This window comes from Jaculus jaculus, chromosome 18, assembly GCF_020740685.1.
Source record: "Jaculus jaculus isolate mJacJac1 chromosome 18, mJacJac1.mat.Y.cur, whole genome shotgun sequence".
In the NCBI taxonomy this organism is placed as follows: domain Eukaryota; kingdom Metazoa; phylum Chordata; class Mammalia; order Rodentia; family Dipodidae; genus Jaculus; species Jaculus jaculus.
In genome coordinates this window covers 32,578,145-32,601,484 of record NC_059119.1, presented here as the reverse complement: position 1 = coordinate 32,601,484, position 23,340 = coordinate 32,578,145, and the positions used below count along the sequence as shown (strand labels likewise).

The 23,340-nt window shown below is 50.1% G+C and overlaps 1 protein-coding gene across 6 annotated transcripts in view; it reads left to right on the top strand.

The window, feature by feature from the left end:
• The window catches only part of Cacna1c (calcium voltage-gated channel subunit alpha1 C), a 669,544-nt gene extending 646,481 nt beyond the window's left edge, over nt 1–23,063 (top strand). For all 6 annotated transcript variants that reach the window (XM_045137293.1, XM_045137289.1, XM_045137291.1 and 3 more), the window contains 9 exons: nt 4,768–4,869; nt 6,907–7,034; nt 7,541–7,675; nt 9,142–9,494; nt 12,935–13,063; nt 17,140–17,246; nt 17,850–17,953; nt 19,948–20,283; nt 22,752–23,063. In XM_045137293.1, the coding sequence (XP_044993228.1) occupies nt 4,768–4,869; nt 6,907–7,034; nt 7,541–7,675; nt 9,142–9,494; nt 12,935–13,063; nt 17,140–17,246; nt 17,850–17,953; nt 19,948–20,283; nt 22,752–23,063 (1,706 nt within the window). The remainder of the gene's footprint in view (nt 1–4,767; nt 4,870–6,906; nt 7,035–7,540; nt 7,676–9,141; nt 9,495–12,934; nt 13,064–17,139; nt 17,247–17,849; nt 17,954–19,947; nt 20,284–22,751) is intronic.
• Nucleotides 23,064–23,340: the final 277 nt, after the last annotated feature.

Below are 23,340 nucleotides of genomic sequence, written 5' to 3'. Positions count from 1 at the left end.
ATAAAACCAAAACAAGCGCAAAGGCTGAGAAATACATCATGAGTAGCCAGTACGAGGACTCAGTGTGAGATTAGTGTGGATGTTTAATGCGCATGTGCACATAACAGAAGAAAACTGGAAGCAAGTTTACTATATCAGTGTGGATATCACTGTGTAGTGGAACCGTCTTCCTTTAGCTCTGTTCCTTCCACCTTTTAAAAATTCTTAATTTTATCACTTATTTGTGCATGTTTGCGTGTTCATGTGTGTGTGCGTGTGTCCGTGTCTCTGACTCCCATCTTGCCATCAACATGCTGGGATGACCGAAGACCACGTGGCTTCTGGCTTTCCACGTGGGGTCTGGGAGTTGAACTCAGGGACCCTAGCTTGAGTTGGCAACACTTTATCCGTGGAGCCATCTCCCGAGCCCTGTCCTTTCCAGCTTTTCCACTGTGGGTGTTATTACAGTCCTCTTCTGGAAAGGACTTGCTTTTCCAAGGAGTGAAGACAGGGTGATCACTGGAGGAATAGATCATAGTACTTAAAGCTTGGTATAAATTAATGATGTGAGGGCTGGAGAGATGGCTTAGCGGTTAAGCGCTTGCCCGTGAAGCTTAAGGACCCCGGTTCGAGGCTCGGTTCCCCAGGTCCCACGTTAGCCAGATGCACAAGGGGGCGCACGCGTCTGGAGTTCGTTGGCAGAGGCTGGAAGCCCTGGCGCGCCCATTCTCTCTCTCTCCCTCTATCTGTCTTGCTCTCTGTGTCTGTCGCTCTCAAATAAATAAATAATTTTAAAAAATTAATGATGTGAGCTGTGGCTCCAATAAAGGAACAAAAGCAACAATTAAAAAAAAAAAACCGCTCATGCACCGATGCCAAGATTTGGCAGTGCTGAATGTTCACTGTCCAGACAAACCAGATACCAACAAAATGATGCCAGTAAGGGGCAGCGATGCAGAGGGGCTGTCAAGTAATCACACACAGCCGCTGTTGTGGAAGTGGAAACTCCCAAGAATAGGAGAGGAGCCAGCTGCCGAGCCACGCAGGCAAGTCAAGAATTAAAAGAGAAAACTTCAAAATGCAAAGACTTCAGAATAGCCACCAAGGGCCTTGTAATGTCCCAGAACTCATTAAAAACAGACCTTCTGTGAACTTGTTATGTAAGACTGTGAGACAAAGGCATGTTCTTAGAAGAAATTTGAGAAAACATTGCAACTTTTTAAAATTTTTTTGTTTATTTTTATTTATTTATTTGATAGCGACAGACAGAGAGAGAAATAGACAGATAGAGAATGGGCGCACCAGGGCCTCCAACCACTGCAAATGAACTCCCCTTGTGCATCTGGCTAACGTGGGTCCTGGGGAATCGAGCCTCGAACCGGGGTCCTTAGGCTTCACAGGCAAGTGCTTAACCGCTAAGCCATCTCTCCAGCCCCATACATTGCAATTTTTAAGGATAAAGCATATTAGTCCTCACCTTCCAGGTTCTTGCATGTGGAACTGAAAAGTATCGTGAGAACCAGAGCTCTCGTCTGTTGGAATACCGAGAGATGTTTTAAAACCCTTGGATTAGGGCTGGGTGTGTAGCCCAGTGATACACTCACCTAGCACACGCACGGCCCAGAGCTCAATCCTCAGCACTGAGAACAAAAGAACAAAAGCAAAACAACTTGACACAATTGTTATGCTATGCTAACTTTTCCTGCAAAGCCATGAACGTTCACCCCAGACACGGGACACCAGTGACAGACCAAAGTAACAAAGTGCAACCTGGAGACACAGTGAATTTACTGGGATGTTCACAGAATGCCAGGAGAGGGATTTCTTACAGGGGTACCCATGACTCAAAGGCAGCTGCACTGCTGAAGAGCCCACCGCAACATGGGTGACGTCTTACCAGTGCTGGTCCCTGATGGCGCCTGTCTGCCTGCCCGCGTGCCCTGCAGGTGGCTTGGCTGATGGCACAGTCTCCTCTCCCCAGCAGCTATTTCCAGCTTGTGTTACATACAGAGGAGGCCTCGTGAGCCTTGTAAACTGAGGAGCTGTCTGAGACTTGTGAGTTGTTCACTTCCTAAGACTTAAATGTTTCATTTTTGAGGACGGATTACACAACACTGATAGGAAGCAATTGCCAGGGACGTTCCACAGCGACATAGATCATTCTGAGAATAAATCAAGGCCTAAAAGAATGTTCATTTCCAGAGTCTGACACAACAAGTGATCAGAAACTTGTTTCCCCGCACAGTTCAGGAGAGCCGCTCACTTGTAGACAAAAGGTGCTTCTCCTGGAGGCCCTGGAGAGACAATGCGTCCCCCGTCTTCCTCTGGTTTCCTGTAGTCACAGGCACCCCGTGCCCTCCAGTGGCTCCTGCTGCAAACCCTCTAGTGTCTACCTCTCTCTTCACCCTGCGAGCCTCTGTGGGTCTTCTCTTATTCTGAGGACACCAGTCACATTTGATCTGTGGTCTATCCGAACACAGTGTGACCACATCATAAGCAGTTACATCTGCGTAGACCTTATTTCTAGGTGAGCTCAAGGTAGACATAAATCTGGGGGGCACTCTATTTCTAGATAGGTTCCAGGTAGGCATGAATTTGGGGGACACTCTACCTAACCCTGTATCAATGATGAGTTTATTTGAACATTATTTAGTCAGGATTCTTTCGCTGGCTGTGTCTGAAACCACTGACCTTCCCAGAAGGGCGGCACATGCCTGTAATCCAGACACTCGGAAGCCCGAGGCAGGAGGATCATAGGTTTGAGGCCATTTTGAGCTACACAGACAACTCTTATCTCAGACGGAAGAAGAAGGACAAGGACAAGGACAAGAAGAAGAGGAGGGGGGGAGGAGGAGGAGGAGGAGGAAGAAGGAGGAGGAGGAGGAGGAGAAGAAGAAGGAGAAGAAGCAGCAGCAGCAGCAGCAGCAACAGCAGCAGCAGCCATAAACCATCTTCACCATTAGGAGCCTCTGTTAGAGCCCAGGGGTGTGTTGGCATCCGCTGTGACTTGAATTGGATTCTGCAGTGACAACCTCAGGTTGTCCTCCTCCCCATTGCTGCCCGTGCTCCTCAAGCCATCTGACCCAGTGCTCACACCAGTCCCCGTCACCTGCCATGGGGTGACGGAAGCTGTGGCCTGAGTGTCTTTACCATTGCCACAGGGCAAATCACCACACATTCTCCTGCTTCAAACAACAGCCAGTTATTAACTCAATAATCCAATGGGCTGGAGAGATGGCTTAGCAGTTAAAGCGCTTGCCTGTAAAACCTGAGGACCCATGTTTCGACTCTCCAGATCCCACATGAGCCAGATGCACAAAGGTGAGGCAAGCGCAAGGTTGCACATGTCCACTAGGTGGCGCAAGCGTCTGGAGTTTGTTTGCAGTGGCTGAGGCCCTGGTGTGCCAATTCTCTCTCTCTCAATAAATAAATAAATAAATAAAAGTAATAATCCAGTATGAGAAGTCCAGCTATGGAGTAGCTGGGTGCTCTGCGTGGGGCACCCCAAAACTAACCTCAGGACACCAGTCTTGCTGTGCTCCCCATTGGAGGCTCTAGGAAAGATGCCGCCTCCAGGCTCACCCAAGTCACGGGTTGAGTTCATCTCCTGCCACTGTGGGTCTGCAGTCCTCACTTACCTTCTGGCTAGCTGTCCCGCAGCTGGGGAACACTCGGCACTGAGCGACCGCCGTCCTCATGTCATTCCCAGGGCGCATTCTTCCAGGCCGGCCAGGGCCCACCTCTCTGGCTTCCTCTTCTGCTTTTTTTTTTTTTTTGTAAGCCAACCACTACAGGTGTAACATCCTCCTCCCCCGTAGGGATTGTGCAGAGCTGTGAGCACTGGTGGGGAAGGGCAGGTGTTTTGGGGAGCCCACTGGGATCCTGTCTGGCACACCTGCCACAGCTGTTTCTTAGTTCTCCTTCTCCACCACTGTAAGACCTATGTCCCCTGTGCTGCACGGGACACGCACCTGATAAACCCTGATTCACCAGTGGAGGGAAAAGCCTGACTTTCCAAAGGAAGTTCAATCCACAAGAGCTCACGTCTTCTGGTTCCTGCCTCCACTCTTACATCTTACTTCTCCCCATGGCAGACTGGGGCAGAGCTCCTGTGGACACAGATGTGCCCCTGCGTGATGTCAGGGGGTTGGGGGGCGAGGCATGGATTATTCTTCCTTCATCGGCCCTCCCTGTTTTCTGCTCAGTGAAGATGATTAGTGCCCTAGCTAAGAAGTGAGTGGCTACAGGCTCCCTGGCTCCAAGGGCTACCTGAGTGCAAAAGCAATTTGGGCCAGGGGAATGGAAGCACTACAGGTGGACCTGAGTGACAGGTGGGGAAGGAAGGATGGCGTAGAAAAGCAACTTGGGGGAGGAGGAGGGGAGAACCACAGGTTGGGCTGAATGACAGGTGGGGGAGAAAAGATGGCATAGGGCAGGGGCGTGACAGGGAAGGAGAAAGTAAAAAGAGAGAAAGAAAGGAGCCGGGCGTGGTGGCGCACGCCTTTAATCCCAGCACTTGGGAGGCAGAAGTAGGAGGATCGCCGAGAGTTCGAGGCCACCCTGAGACTACAGAGTGAATTCCAGGTCAGCCTGAGCTAGAGTGAGACCCTCCCTCGAAATACAAAAACAAACAAAACAAAGAGAGAAAGAAAGGAAAAGAGAAAAGAGCTGACGTGAAAGACTGGGGAGGAAAAGGCAAGAGGGGAAGGAAATGTAGTGCTAAGGCCACCATTGGTGGCTTCCTACTGTATGCAGGGGATGTTTTCAGCCTGCAACCCCTTCCTTCAGGGAACCTGGAACAAGCCAATGAGGAACTCAGGGCTATCATCAAGAAGATCTGGAAACGGACCAGCATGAAGCTCCTGGACCAGGTGGTGCCCCCTGCAGGTGGTGAGTGCTCCCTGCAATCCCACAGTTGCATATGGGGACAGGAAAGTCCTTTGATGCAACTTAGAGAACTTAGAGAAAGAACTTGAATGGGAACTCCACAATATGTAGGTTTTCCCCATTAGTCACTGGGCTAACTGCTCTGGGATAGCTCTAGTCCCTTGGAAGAAAAGTCCCCTGAGAGCCCTCCCATCTTTTGCCATTATCTTCGCTCTTCTCAGAGCAGAATTTCTCATGCCGATTAAGCCAAAGACCATGTTTACAACAAGTGCTTTATATTGCTCCTCCTATGATCCCATGTGAAAATCATAGGCAACCTTCCTACAGTGATTTCCAGCATTAATAGAGTTCTTTAACATAAGGTGTGTTGAGAGCAAAGGTGTCCAATATTTAAATTATTCAGTAAAATTATACAAAAAGTTGTAGTAACTGATGTGAGCCATTAAAACCAGTAACTGTGTTGCAAGGAAGCAAGACAGTGTTGAATATTGTCAACCCTTTGTCATTCTGAAGTATATTACGTGTATTACTTATTTTAACTGTCACACCTCATACATTGCTGAAGCTTCCTTAATAATTGACATCCACCCCCCCCTGTTTGAGACCCACTTCCCAAGTGGAAAGGAAGGCCCATTACTGCTGTGGAGTTGGCAATGCTCAAGGGACATTATATATCAAGATATATCATTATATACCAAGAACTCTGAGACAACCCAGCCTTTGTCCCTTTCACGGACAACAGGAGACAGAGGAAGGAGTCACATTCACCTGGGGTCTCAGAGCTCCCCTCGTGCCCGGCTCATTCCCCATCCTCGAGACACAGACTTGGTCATGTGTAAGCTTGAGTACCGAGCCCATCAGGGACACAGCGTCTGATAGACCAGTCTGCCAGACTTGAAGGAAACCCCCCAACTTCAATAGGAGGAAGGGCCTTCTTCCACCAGCTCCCCCCCCCCAAACCCCTCTTGAAATAGAACTGTGTTTGCAGTTAGGGGAATTGTCGTTTGATGACCACTGGAGCCGAGCGAGAGTCAGCAAAGTCACTTTTGCGTTAGCTACCAACGGTTAGCAAAGGGTCACCATTCATGGGGGGCAGGAGGGGAAGCAAGGTGAAAAATAATCTTGCCAATAGTCTGCCTTTTTATTGGGGGGGGGGTGGGAGAAAAAAGCAGACATGGTAGCGTATACTGATCAGAAGGCTGAAGTGGAAAGCCAGCCTAGACCCTGTCTCAAAATAAAATCAGAATAAGAATTTATTTATTTATGAGAAAGACTGAGAGAGAGGCAGATAGAGAGACAGAGAATGGGCACGCCAGTGCCTCCAGCCACCATAAGCAAACTCCAGATGCTAGCACCGCCTTGTGCCTCTAGCTTACATAGGTAGGATCTGGGGAATCAAACCTGGGTCCTAAGGCTTCTCAGGCAAGTGCTATAACTGCTAAGCCATCTCTCCAGCCCAAGAATATATTTTCATAAAGAATTTCTGGAAAAGTATTCAGGAAACTAATAATAAGGTTAGTTACTAGACGGTGGAAAGTAAGCGGATAGGAGATGGGTAGAAAACTTTTTACCATATACCTTCTTACATACGTTTCCTCCATTAACCTAAAAAAAAAAAAATCAAAACTACAACCAGCCATGGTGGCACACTTCTTTAATCCCAGCACTGGGGAGGCAGAGATAGGAGGATCACTGTGAGTTCAAGGCCACTCTGAGACTCCATAGTGAATTCCAGGTCAGCCTGGGATAGAGTGAGATCTTACCTTGAAAAAACAAAAATAAAAAATAAGGTTGACATTGTATATATGTAAATACAATGATTATGATGGAGAGGTAATATGATAGAGAATGGAATTTCAAAGGGGAAAGTGTGGGGGGGAGGGAGGGAATTAACATGGAATTTTTTTATAATCATGGAAAATGCTAATAAAAATTTAAAAAATTAAAGCTACAATATTAAAGAAATTTTAGGTGCTAAAAAAAAAAAAGAAGAAACTACAGTGGAATCACCCAATTCTTTTTCCTTTCTGTATGTCTCAGATGATGAGGTCACAGTCGGCAAATTTTATGCTACTTTCCTGATCCAAGAGTACTTCCGGAAATTCAAGAAACGCAAAGAGCAGGGGCTGGTGGGCAAGCCTTCACAGAGGAATGCTCTGTCCCTTCAGGTGAGGGGCTGGGGGCGGGGAGGGACAGGCCGGCAGCTAAAGGTCCTGGTCATCTATCTCTCTGACCTTAGCTAGGGTTCAAGTCTCTCCAGGCAGCTGGAGGCCAGGACCCTTCACAAGGAAAGTCCCTGAGAGCTCAAAGCCTGCCCAAGGGTGGATAGGAGGGAAGGTGATACATGCCTTCTTCTCTGGCCTTTGTGCCCACACACTGCCCTCAATAGTCCTTGCTGTTTTCCCAGCCTCTGCACCTCGGGAGCATTGCTAGGGTTCTTGAAACAGCTCTTAATGCCTGATAATCTCTATTCCTTCTGGATCGATGAGTGGATTCTTCCACCCTGGGGGTGATAAAGAGATGTCACAGGGAAGCCTGTCCCTTGGCAAGGAGACCCAGCTGCCTGGTAGACAAGCTGAGGGGCAGGAGGCTTGAAGAGAGGTGCCAAGGTGCTGGTTGGCTGGAAGTTCTATGGGCGGAACCAAGGGTCTTCATGGGTCCCTTTGGGTTCCAGGCCGGCCTGCGCACGCTGCATGACATCGGGCCTGAGATCCGTCGGGCCATCTCTGGAGATCTGACTGCTGAGGAAGAGTTGGACAAGGCCATGAAGGAGGCTGTGTCTGCTGCCTCTGAAGATGACATCTTCAGGGTAGGTGCCGTGACTAGCGTTCTTCACAAAGGCCAGTCTGAAGGAACAGCAGCACTGGGCTGGTTTTCTGCCAAGAAAGCCCCAGGGGGGGGGGCGGGGGGGGGGGCGGGAGGGGAACTGACCTCTGTGGCAGGTTCCAAGCACTTCCCATTTAGATGTCCCCTCATGGAAGGAGAGGAACCTATTCCTAAGAACAAAGTTTCCTAGGAGAAACTTCTCCATTAGAAGGTGCAGCGTGGGATCCTAGGCCAGACCTAATCGGAAGGCCTATTTTGTTCATTAATTGTTGAACATCTGGTACATTCAGGTAAAAATACAAACTTCTAGCTTTTTCTTGAAAAAAAAAAAAATCAGGAGAACTGGCCATGTTGGGTCTGGGTTCTCATGTGGCAGCAGGGTCATTTGTCCCGTTGAGATGGAGCATGTGACATCTAGGTCACAGTGGCCCCCCGCAACCTTCCTCCGTTCCTGGAAACTAAGGCTGGCCATCAGGGGCAGTGGGGAAATTATCCAGGGCTGAGCCGCAATGTAGAATTCGTTAACCTGCCTCAGCCCAAAGGCACCTGGATGAAACGCCTTGTCCAGCAGGGGCGGGGCCACTAGCCAGAGTAGTCCCACGGCTCTGTTCTCACCTGCCCCAGGTCCCAAGTGTGGCCCCTAAGCTATGGAGCACGCAGGGCACGAAGTGCAGGCCTCCTTGCCATGGCCACCCACACATCCTCATCCTCACCACCATCACTGAATGGCCTCAGGAGCGCAGCACCAGGGTAACCCCTCCCTCCAGACCCCAGAAGCCAAGGTTGTCACCAAAACACAGGGTCACCCTGATAGCAAGGATTAGACCAGGCTCATAAACTGCTTCCAGGACAAGGAAAACACTTGCTCCTGATTTGGAATCTTGAAGAATCTCCCGGGGGAAAGGCACTCACGATGTCGAGGCAGTGGATTGTTCATTCTTACTTCCTATTCCATTTGACCAACACGATTCGTAGCTTTATGAGCCATTTGGATTTCATTCTTTAAGATCTGGCTGTCAACTTGCAGCTCCTCTCCCCAACCCTCAGTTCTTACAATAAGCTCTGCCAAGCTCAGCAGCTGGCTGCTGTGACGGTTGGCCATCCCAGACTTGTCCCTGAAATCCAACTGGAGTCTCCAGGGCTTCACTGGGAACTGCCAGGGAGGGTCTCACATTAGCAGCCTCCTGCCTGCCTCAGTTTTCACAAGGGAGGGAGCTCCTGTCCCTCATCATTTGTCCATCAATTAATTAAGGGAGGCCATGGAAACTTGAGGGCCTGGGTCTCTCCTTCTGTGTGTACCCGGATTATGTGTCTCTCTCTCTGAAGGAAAACTGGTTTCCCATGGCCTGTGCTTCTCAACCATCATCATCATGTGAGGCTTCTCACAGAAAGGGGGGGGGGGCATCATTGAGGGGGCTTTTTCCACCTACCTTTCTGTCTTCCCTGTAGAGGGCCGGGGGCCTGTTTGGCAACCATGTCAGCTACTACCCCAGCGACAGCCGGAGCACCTTCCCCCAGACTTTCACCACGCAGCGCCCACTGCACATCAATAAGACAGGAAACAACCAAGGTGACACGGAGTCACCATCCCATGAGAAACTCGTGGACTCCACTTTCACACCCAGCAGCTACTCGTCCACCGGCTCCAATGCCAACATCAACAATGCCAACAACACTGCCCTGGGCCGCCTCCTCCCTCCCACCGGCTACTCCGGCATTGCCGGCACGGTGGAGGACCACGGGCCTCACTTATCTCCCGTCCTCCGGGGCCACGAGGCGGCATGCAAGCTCAGCTCCAACAGGTAAGCAGGAGGTTGGGCATCAGAGCCCAGGCGTGGGCCTCACACAGCCCGGCCACCAGAACAGAGGGACTTTGCAGCCTCGGCTTCCGCGGAGGCTGGTGCCCCAGAGGTGCCAAGTCCTGCTCCAGTTCAGACATGACGGGCATGTGGAGGATAAGCAGGGTGATGCTGCTGGGAAGTTACACTTCTGACGAATCTCTTTGCCTCTCTCTCCTCTCTCAACCCTCCTGAGCATGTGGGCCTGTGACTCTCTTGGGATGTGTGGCTCGAGGCTATACTACAGAACCCATCCCTCGCCCTTTCCCCAGGTCTCTTCCCAAACCTGGCCTTTTGCTCAGTTGAGATGGGAGGATGCATACATGACTTCTTCCTAGCTCCCCTTACCACCAGGATGGGCATTTGGGGTTTAGTGCACGTTCTCCGTAGCACTAGGGCAGAATGGCTCCTGGGGTCTTGACCATGTCTTTAAGTTCTTTGCTCCTTCTCACTGCTTCGTGCTGGAAGACGCACTGCTATGAAATGCCAGGGACAATCGGAGCTGCATCTAGACCCCAGGAAGTGCAGCCTGGGCCTGTGCAGAGGTTCCTTCCCTGCACATTTCAGCAGCTCCAGGCTCCCTGGGCCAGGGAGGAAGAAGATGCTGCATGCACCTCATCACACCCTCAACGGGGCTGCTCTTCCAACAGCAGACGGGACAGAGTCCCCAGCTTGCCAGGTTCTTGGAGAGATTGCCTTTTGTCCAGTTCTACAGCTCAGAACATAATTCAGAATCTCTCGTGTCTTTCTGGTCAGGTGTCTGGATGCTACTTCCATCGGAGGAGTTAGCATACTTGCCTAGTGTCCCATTTTCGTGCGGCCACGTGCAAGTCCCCCATAGCCTACACATCCCAATGTCTGTGAGGCAAACGTGAGACCCACTGCACTATGGGAACCGCGTCATTTAAACACCGGATGGCAGGCGAGTCATCTTGGCCATCAGCGCATCTCCAGTACTCTCTGGAAGACTAGCTGCTTGAACCACCCAACGGCAGTGAGCCCTTGGACTCAGGAGACCTGGGGACATCTCTGAAGCACAGGGCACTGGATTTTGAGTGCTGGTTAGAAAGGCTGGCTTAGCATAGAAAAGATTATGAAGATGAAGCACTTTGCTCTTGCCTTTTTTTTTTTTTTTTGATGGATCAACTCTTTTCTCCAACCCTACACCTCCGCCACCACCTGTGAAGATTCATTCCTAATAATGTCACCTTCTCCCTTGTACCAAAACCTCTTCTTAACAACCAAGGCTGTTTATATCCATTACTAATACCTCAAGTAAAAAAAAAAAAATTGCCCCCTCAGAGGTATGTTCCTATTAAACTTGGTCCTAGATTAAATGAGAGAATGAATTTTAGGAAAAAGCAGGGGAGGAGACACCAGGACTCTCTTTTCTCCCACCACGGCACCTGTTAGTGACACATGGCACATACAAATGGCATGGCCTGTGACGCCTGAGGACCCAGGTTTGATTCTCCAAGTCCCATGTAAACCAGACGCACATGGTGGTGCATGCGTCTGGAGCTCGTTTGCAGTGGCTAGAGGCCCTGGTGTGCCCATTCTCTCTTTCCCACCCTCTGTCTTTTTTTTTTTTTTTTTTGGTTTGAAAACTTTTATTAGCTTCAGCAAATATAGGAAATAGAATAAATGAATTCTGCAGAAGGTCACAAATAAATTTTCCAATTTCCACTAACAATGTTCTAATTCAATGGCTAAGCAATGATAATGCTCTGGATATTCCCCGCAATGACTGTGTTGATATAGAAAACAGGCAGTCATGAAAACGTTACTTACGACAGCATTATTACAATGTATTTCTTTTGAAATTTCAGCGTGGGTTTTGTCACTTCAGAAGATACACAGCCTCTCCATTATAGCTGCAAACTTACCCTTACACATCTTTTAAAATCTTTAAAACATTGTAAGCCACCTAAAAGCACTTAGCAGAGTCTGAAGTCTACACACCAGCCACTCCTGGATGAGTTTTCCTGTTAGGAGACGGTGGCTGTAAACACTCATTATCTTACAACATGCATAGACCCCACTGACCTTCCTTCTGAACGGTAATGTTCCTACAATTATGCTTTAAAACACTTGGGAAACGCTGCGGTGGTCCCCGGATTGCAGAAAGAGCGGTGTGCAGGATCACTGGGGAAAGATGCTCTAACCACCTGGAGTCCATCTGAGGCAAAATTTACTTGATACTAAACACTTGAACCCTGGATTGCTAGGTGTAGAAACAGGTTAGACCTGAGAGAAAGACAGGCTTTCGCTAGGGTTGGCTTGTCTTTCCTTGGCTCACATGAAAGCAGCCACCCTCTGTCTTTAACAAATAAATATAAATAAAAAAAATAAAAGCTTGGGGTGCTAAGCTTCAACCGAGTGAAGAGGAGACACAGCCAGGCTTCCTTCCCGTCTACCCCCGAAGCAGAGGGGTGGTCCAGCGCTGCCTCTGGTTTTGTGAGACCTGCGCACCGAGCTTCCCCGGAGAGCGGTGTTGCCCGCCTGACACCTGCTCCGTCTCCCGTTCACACCATACCAAAGCACGTTTTTACAACCTTCCCTGACCAGAGCCTCCCCACGGCTCTAAAAGGCTGGCTTGGCATAGCAGTTTGCCACCTCCGACTGGGGCATGGCGGCAATCCAAAGACGACCCCCAGAGAACACTGCCCGGGGCCCTGCCTGGGCTTCTCCTAGGCCTGGCACCTGCCCAGCACTTGGCTCCAGCAGTTAAAATTGGGATCATCCCAGATGGGCTCGTAGTCTGAGAGAGTAGACCCCCAGGCATGCAGCGTCTATAGGAATAGACCTGGAGGGAAGTATTGAGCCACGTATAGGCAGGAAAAGGAGGAGCACTTGGCTAAAGCAAAAGAAATGACTAGAAGGGGACAACATTCTGGTCCAAAGTGCATCCAGGTACGCAGGGCTCTGAAGCTTAGGACAAAGCCAGATTCAGCAAGCGCTCAGCCTCCCTCCCTCTGCTCAGAACAGCCCCTCCCAGTGAAGCGGCTTCTCTCTGTGCCTTTTCTTCCGCATCCGAACCAAAGATGCACCAAATATGACGCCAAGGACTTGTCCACTGAGTCAACCAGCTGCCCAGAGGCCCAACTGTCTGTTAACCTGTGCTGCCCTGTATGGCATGGTGCAGAACGCCTCTTCTAAACACACAGTCTTTCGCACTCTTCCAAACACTGTCTGGGCTGTTGTTTTTGCATTTGTTACAACCTGCCCCTGAGTCAGGCAAGGCGTTGTATTACTTCAGTGCTACAGGGGAGGAAACTTGAGGCACGGGGTGGGCTAAACGTCTTGGGCCAGCGCCCGAGGTGAGTTGGGATCGGTCCTCCGTGGCCCGTGAATCCTACAGCAGCAAGGTCCCCCGTAACCTGTCTTCACCCTGGACACCGCAGGTGCCTCTCCTGTGAGAGCCAGAGAAGCATGGCGAGCCGGGAGGAGCCATTTCCGGGCAGAGCCTGCAACGTTCGGATGGATGAAGATGCCGAGTGCTGCAGTGAGCCCAGCCTGCTGGCCACAGAGATGTGAGCTCCAGCCCCCTGGCCAGGCCGCCCCGGGGGGGGGGGGGGAGGGCGGGGAGACCGAGGCCTTTCCCAGGGTGCCTGTCCTGGGGCTAGATGGTAGCAAATTGTGGATTCCTGGATTCTTGCTTCACTGCCATCTGCAGTCCCGCGAAGGTGCCCAGGCAACCGGGGTGGTTGAGCTCGCGAAAGTAAAGGACTTTCGGGAGGGATTTCGGTGTGAACATTCCTCTCGGTTTATTGTCAGGGAAAATGGGTCTATAAGCATCTGAGGGTGCAGAGGAGGATCCTAAGGGGATTGGATGTACCAAGTTTATTTCTGATGCCTAATTAGCATATAGGGACATTGATTCTAGCACGTAGGCAATGGCTGGGGTGGGTGGGGTCAGGTGATCTAGGGTCTCAGAGGGATGGGCTATGCGAAGGCTGATAAGGAGTTTCCTAAGCAACTGGCCAAAGGGTACAGGGCTATGGACAGAGCCTAAATTCAAGTGTGCCAGGCTTGGAGAGGGCGTGGCCTCCTATAGGCCGGGGATCCTTAGCCATGCCTGGCAGCTCAGGCCCGTCTCCTGAAGTCTCTAGCTTGTGCCTGGCAGTGCCCAACAGCAAATAGATACCATCTGTCCAGGATCCCCTCCATAGCCTGGCCTGCCTCAAAAAAAAAAAAATGTTTCCAGGAAAGTTATAAAAACGTCACTTCTTGAAACTCTGGGGGCTGCAACCAATGGTCGTACACAGGGTATACAGACAGACTGGTGCTTAAATGAGTGTTTCATCAGAGGGCTTCTTTTTAAAACGGCCCAGCAGAGGGCACTGTTGGCACATCTGGGTGGTGCCAGGTCTTCATCTGAAGTTCAGGTGTAGCTCTAGATCCATTAGTCAGAGGGTGTGCTTTGTGGGGTGGGGTACACATGCGTGGTGTGTGCACATATATGTGGAGGCCAGAAGAGGAACTCAGGTGTCTTTCCTCATGCGCCTTCCACTTTTCTTTCTGGGCCAGGGTCTCTCCCTGACCTGGAATTTGCAAGATAGGCTAGACGCATGGGCCAGCGAGCCCAGGTCTCCACCTCCTCCCCTGCTCTGAGATTACAAACACAGGTCACCACGCCCAGCTTTTTAAATTTTTTAAGATGGGCTCTGGGGTCCTCCCAGTAGAAAGGCAAGCACTGTACCAAATGAGCTATCTCCCCAGCCCAGCCAGGGCTTTGAAGAGTTGGATACATATATTATAGGAATAACTAGAAAAGAGGAGCTTAAAGGTACCAACAGAAAATAATAGTAAAAAGACAGAGATATCCATTATGTATCATTTACCTCTGTTGAAATATCACACTGTGCCTCATAAATAAGTTTGCCAGTATTTTTAAATTTTCTTTTTCTTTATTTATTTGAGAGAGAAATAGGCAGGTAGAGAGAGAGAGAGAGAATGGGCACACCAGGGCCTCTAGCTACTGCAAATGAACTCCAGATGCATGCGCCCCCTCCCTGGTGTATCTGGCTAATGTGGGTCCTGGGGAATTGAACTCGGGTCCTTTGGCTTTGCAGGAAACTCCCTTAACCACTAAGCCATCTCTCCAGCCCCCAAACTTTTTAATGTTTAAGGAAATGGAAGTCAACTACTCTGACTTGCTCATGACACACTGTATGCACACATACTTACATTTACTTAAACAAATGTTTCATCAAAGGTCTTGTTTGAAGTGCCCATAAATGTACAATTAAACTAGTGATAATTATTAAAATAATAGCATAGGACAGTAGAAAATGTCAGCATGCATTAAATGTGCAAAGATGAGTACTGTTTTATGAAACATTTGTAGCAACCTGGCTACACATGTGCCTACCGAGAGTCTTTGGAAAATGTGTTCGTGACTCCGGGTGACATTCAAAGGAGTCACAGAGATCCGTTTTCAGAACCTTTTCTTAAAGCTCCTTACTATGAGGACGTGCCAGCCTCGCGTGCTTTTGGAAGGTAGGAAAGGTGCATGTGGAGGGGCTCTTGCCCTTGCTGAATACTTGGCCTACCCAAGAAGCTCTACTGGCCATCAATCAACCAGCTTTGCACCCAAGGAAATTTTACCAGCTACTCAGGAGAGCTGGAAGATCACAGAAGAGGGAGATGATGTGGGACATTGCCAACCAGTTGCCCACAGAATGGCGCCAACTCTGAGGGACACAAGCATGTATACCAGACTAAGCAACAAGGGTGACATGGAGTATTCCATGTCTAGAAGAGCAGGGATTTCGATGAGAGGGAGGGTGTGCTTGTTCGGAGTGAAAGCAGGACCCAGTGGCATATGTATGTGAGGGTTTCAGTCCACAAACTCCCTTGCGCATTTATAAATCGTTAGGACCCCTATGCTAGGAACAGGGATGGATTCAACAACAACAAAAAGACATGCCTAACAGGCATAAGACCCCAGGTACTATCCCCAACACTGCAAGAACAAATTTTAAAAATATATTTTTTAGGGCTGGAGAGATGCCTTAGCGGTTAAGCGCTCGCCTGTGAAGCCTAAGGACCCCGGTTCGAGGCTCGATTCCCCAGGACCCAAGTTAGCCAGATGCACAGGGGGCGCATGCGTCTGGAGTTCGTTTGCAGTGGCTGGAGGCCCTGGCACGCCCATTCTCCCTCTCTCTCTCTGTCTTTCTCTCTCTGTCTGTTGCTCTCAAATAAATAAAATATATATATATATATACATATATATTTTTTAAACGTGTGTCAAGGATAATACTGGGCTTAGTCTGTGTTCTCACCTGTAACACTGCAGTGGCAATACGGCTGTACTTCCCAGACACTGCTGTGAAATACCACAGAGGACAGTAGAATAGAAAGCATCAGAGAGTGATGGCGTGAAATGAAGGAGTGTGCTACTTAGCTAGGTATGTCTGTGAATACTGAGGGTATAGAAACTGTAACTCAGGCTGGAGAGATAGCTTAGCAGTTAAGGTGCTTGCCTGTGAAGCCTGAGGACTCAAGTTCGAATCTCCAGGTCCCACGTAGCCAGCAAGCATGCAGAGTTGCTCACGTGCACAAGGGGGGCACATGTGTCTGGAGTTCATTCGCAGTGGCTGAAGGCCCTGGCATGCACATTCTCCTCCTTCTCCTCCTCTTCCTCCTCTTCTTCTTCTTTTCTCCCCCGCCCAAATAAAAATATATATATTTAAAAAGAAGCCCCTAAGGTCTGCAACTGCTCTGTTTTTTGCTGACTGACTAGATGACTGCCTGACTGTTACAGGCAATAGCTTTGGTATTCTTTTTTTTTTTTTTTTTTTTAGAGAAAGAGAATGAGAGAGAGAAAATTGGCTTGGCACGCCAGGGCCTCAGCCACTGAGATTGAACTCCACACACTTGTGCCACCTAGTGGGCATGTGTGACCTTGTGCTTGCCTCACCTTTATGCATCTGGCTTATGTGGGATCTGGAGAGTGAAACATGGGTCCTTTGGCTTCGCAGGCAAGCGCCTTAACCACTAAGCCATCTCTCCAGCCCGGCTTATGTGTTCTTAATGGCGAAGGCGTGGTAGGGCAGGAAAGACATGCGGAGTAATGGATATGTTTGAATAGCATTAAATGTGGCCATGGTGCATAGCACGAGCCAGTGTAAAGACAAGCACTAAACCACTCCTTATAGAACGTTGAGGGCCTAGAATTTTTTCCAACTTTCTCTGTGCCCAAGAGAGCCTCCACTACCTCATATCAGAAATGCAAGGCTCGGGGTTTGGGCTGAAGCACTTGCCTAGCATGCATGAGGCCCTGAGTTCCAATTCTCATCATGGAAAAGACATCATTAAGGCTCCTGGTCAAGCTTTGCACAAAGAGATAAGACCCACTCCCACCCCAACCCCTGCTTCCAACTAACTGGCCTGGTATATTAACCGTGGTGCCAGAGAGCAGAGCAGACATTCCTGCTACCTGCCCCTGCCTCCCTGCCCTGCCCCCACACCTACATGCAAGTACAAAAGAGGGGGCTGCCTTCACTAAAGAAAATGAAAGCTTCTTTTTTTTGGGGGGGGGGGAGGACAGTGGTCCTGTCAGCCAGCCTCCAGGAACAAGTCCCAAAGGTTCTCTCTGTTCCAGGCTCTCCTACCAGGATGATGAAAATCGACAGCTGACGTCTCCAGAGGGGGACAAGAAGGAGATGCAGCCATCTCCAAAGAGGGGCTTCCTGCGTTCCGCCTCGCTAGGTAAGTCCACGCCTTGCTCTCCAGATGTGGAGAGCAGTAAGGAGCGACCTAGGGACAACTGAGACGCTGTGGTGGCCTGCCTCAGACAACCTCTCTGGACGACCTGGGCAGATTTGCGAAGCAACAAGGACAGAATCTCAAAGGCAGATCTGGCCGGGAGGGAGCTGACTCAGTGGGTCTCAGAGACAAGGCGAGGGGTGAGGGAGAGCTGCGCTGACAGTAACCCTTGCCCCCCATCTTGCTATGACCCTATGTTGGTCAACTTTAACTGTAACAAAATAGCTGAGATAATCGATTTTAAGACAAGACAGATGCTTCTGGTCCAGTGGCAAGGTGGCGCATCATGGAGGGTGGGGAATGTGCCCTCTACCTCCTGGTGAGGAATGCAAAAAGATAGACAGGAACAAACCAGTGTCCCACAATTTCCTGCAAGGACACATTCCCATGATCTAAAACCTTCCACAAGTCTCCACCCATCTAGGGACTAAACCTTTAATTACTTGGCCTCTGGCACACATTTCAGATCCAAACTGTAGCAAAGTCATTACAGACCCAATATCATCACATGCCGCCCTGATCCTGGTTCCATGGCTGGCTTTGCAGGTCGAAGGGCCTCTTTCCACCTGGAGTGTCTGAAGCGACAAAAGAACCCAGGTGGAGATATCTCTCAGAAGACAGTCCTGCCCTTGCATCTGGTTCATCATCAGGTAACCCACACCTAAGGACTAGCCACTTTCTTGTCTCAGACCACTGAACATCCCAGCCCCGGCTCGACAAACCCCCTGGGTAGAGCCACCCATGCTTCCGTAGATGCCCCGCAGGTCTGTGATGCTGCGGGGTAAGACCCTACGAAATCCTGGTGAGTAGGAACTCCTTGCATGATACTGACTAGAAGCTACGGGACTCCTGTGCTCTCTTTTTGCACGGCACAGGTGTCCCCTCCCCACATACTAGCTTACGCTATGTGCACGGAGCCAGATGGGGACATACCTGGGCTTTGACGGCACCTGGAAACTGACCTTAGAGACAGTCCTTCCACTGGAACACAGGAACAATGCCATCGCTGCCAGCAACATGGCTAAGCGTAGGGAATGCTGGGCTTGGTGGTACGTGCTTGTAATTGAAGCATTGGGAAGACTTAGGGAAGAGGATTAAATTCAAGGCCAGCCTAGACTGCCTTGAGAGACCTTGTCTCAGAGAGAAGGAGAGAGAATAGGGAATGGTATCCAAGGAGAAAAGGAACAGATTCAGGGAGACTCGGTAGATGAACTATATCCTGAGATGGTTGAGATCGAGAAATCACAAACACCAGTATTGATGCCATTCTTGGTATTTTAGAACAAGTAAAAACTTAAATCAACATGCCAGTGTATCATCTCCTGGCAAATGAGAATCTAGCTTTTTACTTATTAATTATAAACTCCCTTGCCATTGGCCTATGCGTGCAATAATTTTTAAAATTTTATTCGTATTTATTTATCTGAGAGAGCAAGAGAGAGAATGAAAGAGAGATAATGAGAGAACGGGTACAACAGGGCCTCCAGCCGCTGCCAACAAGCTCCAGAGGCATGCACCACCTTTGTGTAATCATTTTTTGTAGGCCTTGAACCACGTCAATCAAAGCTCGTAATGAGAGTGATATGACCATGGTGACTTAAACTAATATCAATCCAGCTCAAAGGCTAGGGCACTCCTAAATAGGGACAATTGTCCTGGACTTGCCGACATTCAGAACACAGCTTTACACAGACTTCCCTTAGACCTCCAGGCACGTAGAAGCTGGGGAATCTTCAGAAACCAGGGAGAGCAGGGTGGCCAGGGGGTGGGGGTGCGGGGGTGCTGTGTGAGTTATTCTGAACTGGTTCTCCAAGTTAGTTTTGTTCTCATGCTGGTAGGCAAGAAAGTTTTCTTAGGTCCCTCTTTGTGCCCTTTTGTCTTGTTCGACTGATGGGGTGGTGTTCTTGTCCCCTCTGACTCTCCGAGACAGGCTTTCCCACCACACAGCCTTCGTCTCCCCCACGTCTAAGCAAGCGGGCACTGTTGAGAAAGTCGCTGGTACTGGCCGTCGGCCCTTCCCTCGGGAGGCTCCTGACTATGTAGGGATAGAGGAGGCAACCATGCAAGTCAAATCTTCAGTTGTGATGCTGCACTCTTAGGAGTGAACAGGTGTTCAAAGACAGGCTGAGCTGGATATTGGCAGGATGTTATTATTAATGGCCTAACGCAGAGTAAACATTAAAACAATTCCTGGGGTTATTGTTTTGCTCTTTTTCTAGATTTTTATGAGGGACCCTGTACTTCACAAGCCTTACTTGACTTCACACTGGCCCCATAGGGAGATGGATATATAGGGCTTTGGTAGTTTTCTGGCTCTACGAATAATATGAGCAGTGTCGTCCTTTCTGTTCTGATGAGAAAACCAAGAGTGACCGAATTCACAGATAACTGATCACAGGTAGAGCCATCGACAAGGCAGACGATCACACTCAAGTGCAGGTTTCTGAAACCAAAGAAACCATCCCTTCAGCCGGAAATGCTCGTAAAACAAATCGGAGGGTTATTGAATCTTATACCAGGACTCTGTAAGAGAGGACGCAGGCTGCATGAATTCCAGGCAGGAGTTAACACACGCTAACTCCAAATGTGGCCGGAAGGCAGGGAGCTGATCTCGCCTGGTAAGTCTTGCTCCTTGTGTCCACAGGTGTTGGCAGTGGCGGGTCTGAGCCCCCTCCTCCAGAGAAGCCATCCCCCCACCACGTTCACCAGGCCGTGCCCCACGCCTCCCGCCACCCTGGGCAGCCGGGGCAGGCCCCCACAGCCCATCCCCACCTTGCAGTTGGAGGGGGCTGAGTCCAACGAGAAACTCAACAGCAGCTTCCCGTCCATTCACTGCAGCTCTTGGTCCGAGGAGGCCACCGCCTGTGGTGGGGACAGCAGCACGGTCCGGAGAGCCCGGCCTGTCTCCCTCACTGTCCCCAGCCAGGCTGGGTCTCCGGGGAGACAGTTCCATGGCAGTGCCAGCAGCCTAGTGGAAGCGGTGAGTCCAAGCTTTCGGGGAGGGAGATGCCCACGGCAGCAAGGGGCCTTGGTACTTGGTACGGAGAAGGGAGCACCCGGCTCCTTCCCAAGTAGATTGGGTGTCAGTCCGGAGTGTGATCTGGGGAGACCCCGCAGAAGGATGGCGTGGCCTGTAGAAACTGACAGTCGTGACCTCACAGGCCCAAAAGATGTTAACGGCTGGGTGTGGTGCCAAGGGAGAAAGTAGGGTATTCCGTGGCAGGCCTACTATGCAAAGGCACCAGCATGCTGTGCCTGCTCCCAGTGCTCACATGCACCAGGGCCAGGTTCCTACTCTGGAGGGCTCCAGGGTCCACACTGCTCAGGAGAATCACCCTGGAGCCTTGGAAATCTGTCCAATGTGACAGGTGATTCTGTTGTACCAGTGGGTGAGTTCACATCTCCTCTCGGGGCCTCAGTTCCTCCTCCTCCCCTAAGGCAAGAGAGATTTCAGTGTCCCATCACAGCATCCACTACAGTCCTTGCAGGGCATTTTAGGGGCCTTTGGCAAACTGGAACAAACCCAAAGGAAGATGACAAGGTCTCTAGAAACCGGTTCATAGAACCAGGGGGAGGGGGTTGGAGGAGCAAGCATAGAGGGAAAGGTGGCTGTGCCCTGTGATGAGGAAGCTTGGGGAGCTATCACTGACCTGGGCAGGAAGTGGGGGACAATGTAGGAAGGCCTAGAGCAAACCTCCCAGCCAGATAAGTAGTGGAGTTCAGCTCATAAAAGGGAACACTTTGCCGGCCCGACTCTCCCCACCTGAGGGAACCGTCCTATAAGGTTGTAGCCCTCCCCACACCCCAAGCCAGGTGTGGTGGCGCATGCCTTTAATCCCAGCACTCGAGAGGCAGAGGTAGGAGGATTGCCATGAGTTCGAGGCCACCCTGAGACTCCATAGTGAATTCCAGGTCAGCCTGGGCTAGAGCGAGACCCTACCTCGAAAAAACAAAACAAAACAAAAAAGTTGTAGCCCCATCATAGCACATTGTAATGGGGTCAGGCTCCCGGGGCTGGGCTGGGGGAAGGAGTTCAATCCCTTGGCCTCTCGGGTCACTTTAACTCTGAAACGCTGCTGCTGCTGCTGCTGCTGTGTTTGGGTTTAATGGTCCCTCGTTTATCTCACAAATCTCTCTGGGGGTCTCCTGGCTGGCTGTGGACAGTGAAAGGACAGGGAGGCAGCTTGAAAACCCACAAGATCCCACTGTGGTAAGAGCAGAGAGAGGAATTAAGCAGGGGCTCTGAAGACAGCTCCAGCAAGGTTAAAGGGAGACAGGAATGCAGGTGGGAAGGAAAGAAAGAGGTGCCACCCCACACGCGGCCATCTCCTCCCACTCTGCCTCGGTGGTTACACAGGCTGGCAGGGAGAAAGGTCGGGGACCCCCTGCGGCTGTCCAAAGCACAGGCTGTGGCTTCCATACATCGTCCTGGAGGATCTGAAGGCCTGGAAAGGCAGACGGCTGTCCAGGAGTGGGGGTGAGGGGAACACATTGATACTGTCCTCAAAGGAGACTGAAGGGTCCTGGGAAGAGTTTGTGAGGAGCAAAGGCCTGGGACACAGCAGAGCACAGCACAGCCCCGCCGCCTCTCCAGGAGCCACGTGTTTCTGTGTTCCATGTGTTTTTCCAACAGTCGGGCCTAAAATTTTCTCCTGCGGTCTGCACATCCCCATTTCTTTTTTTTTTAAGATTTATTATTTATTTAGTTATTTGTGACAGAGAGAGGGAGAGAGAGAGAGAATGGACGCTCCAGGACCTCCAGCCACTGCAGATTTATTATTTATTTATTAATTTATTTGAGACAGAGGGAGAGAGAGAGAGAATGGGCACGCCAGGGCCTCCAGCCACTGCAGATTTATTATTTATTTATTAATTTATTTGCGAGAGAGGGAGAGAGAGAAAATGGGTACGCCAGGGCCTCCAGCCATTGCAAAAGGAGCTCCAGACACGTGGGCCACCCTGCGCATCCGGCTTACATGGGACACAGAGACTCGAACCTGGGTCCTTAGGCTCCGCGCACATGCGCCTTAACAGGCTAAGCCATCTCTCTAGCCCGCATCCTCATTTCTTTTTTGGCCCCCGGTGTCCCCCCCCACGTCTATATATATATATATATATATATATATATATGTATATATGTATATATGTATATATGTATATATGTATATATATATATATGTATATATGCATATATGCATATATGCATATATGTATGTGTATATATATGTATGTATATATATGTATATGTATGTTTATGTGTATATATATACATACATATATATATATATATGTATACACACACACACACACATATATATATATATCTTCTCGTGTGCATCCTGGTCGCACACACACGCATACAATCCCACACGCACCCGTGTGCACGCCTGCACCCGCACATCTAACCTCTCCCCACCCCCGACCCCCCCCCCCCTCGGTTCTCGGCAGGTCTTGATTTCGGAAGGACTGGGGCAGTTTGCTCAAGATCCCAAGTTCCTCGAGGTCACCACCCAGGAGCTGGCCGACGCCTGCGACATGACGATCGAGGAGATGGAGAATGCCGCGGACAACATCCTCAGTGGGGGAGCGCAGCCGAGCCCCAACGGCACCCTCTTACCTTTCGTGCGCCGCAGGGACCCGGGGCCGGGCGCGGCGCGGCGGGGCGCGGAGGACGAGAGCTGCGCGTGCGCGCCGGGCCGGGCCCGCGGCGAGGAGGCGGCGGTGCGGGACGGCAGCCGGGCCTACGTCAGCAGCCTGTAGTCGCCGGCGCGGGCCGCGCGAGGCTTGTGTGGGTTTTTGTGATTTTTATTTTTTTTTAATTTTTTTTTTTTTTTTTGGTGTGTGTGTGTGTGTATGTGTGTGTGTGTTCTGATTTTTTTTTTTTGCATTTTTTTTTTGTAAATTTTGTTTTGTTTTGTTTTCCTTTTTTCTTTCTTTCTTCCTTTTATTCGTTTCAATGTTACTAATGGGTTCGTTTCAGAAGTGCCTCACTGTTCTCGTGACCTGGAGGTTTCAACCGAACAGCGTTTTCCCCCAT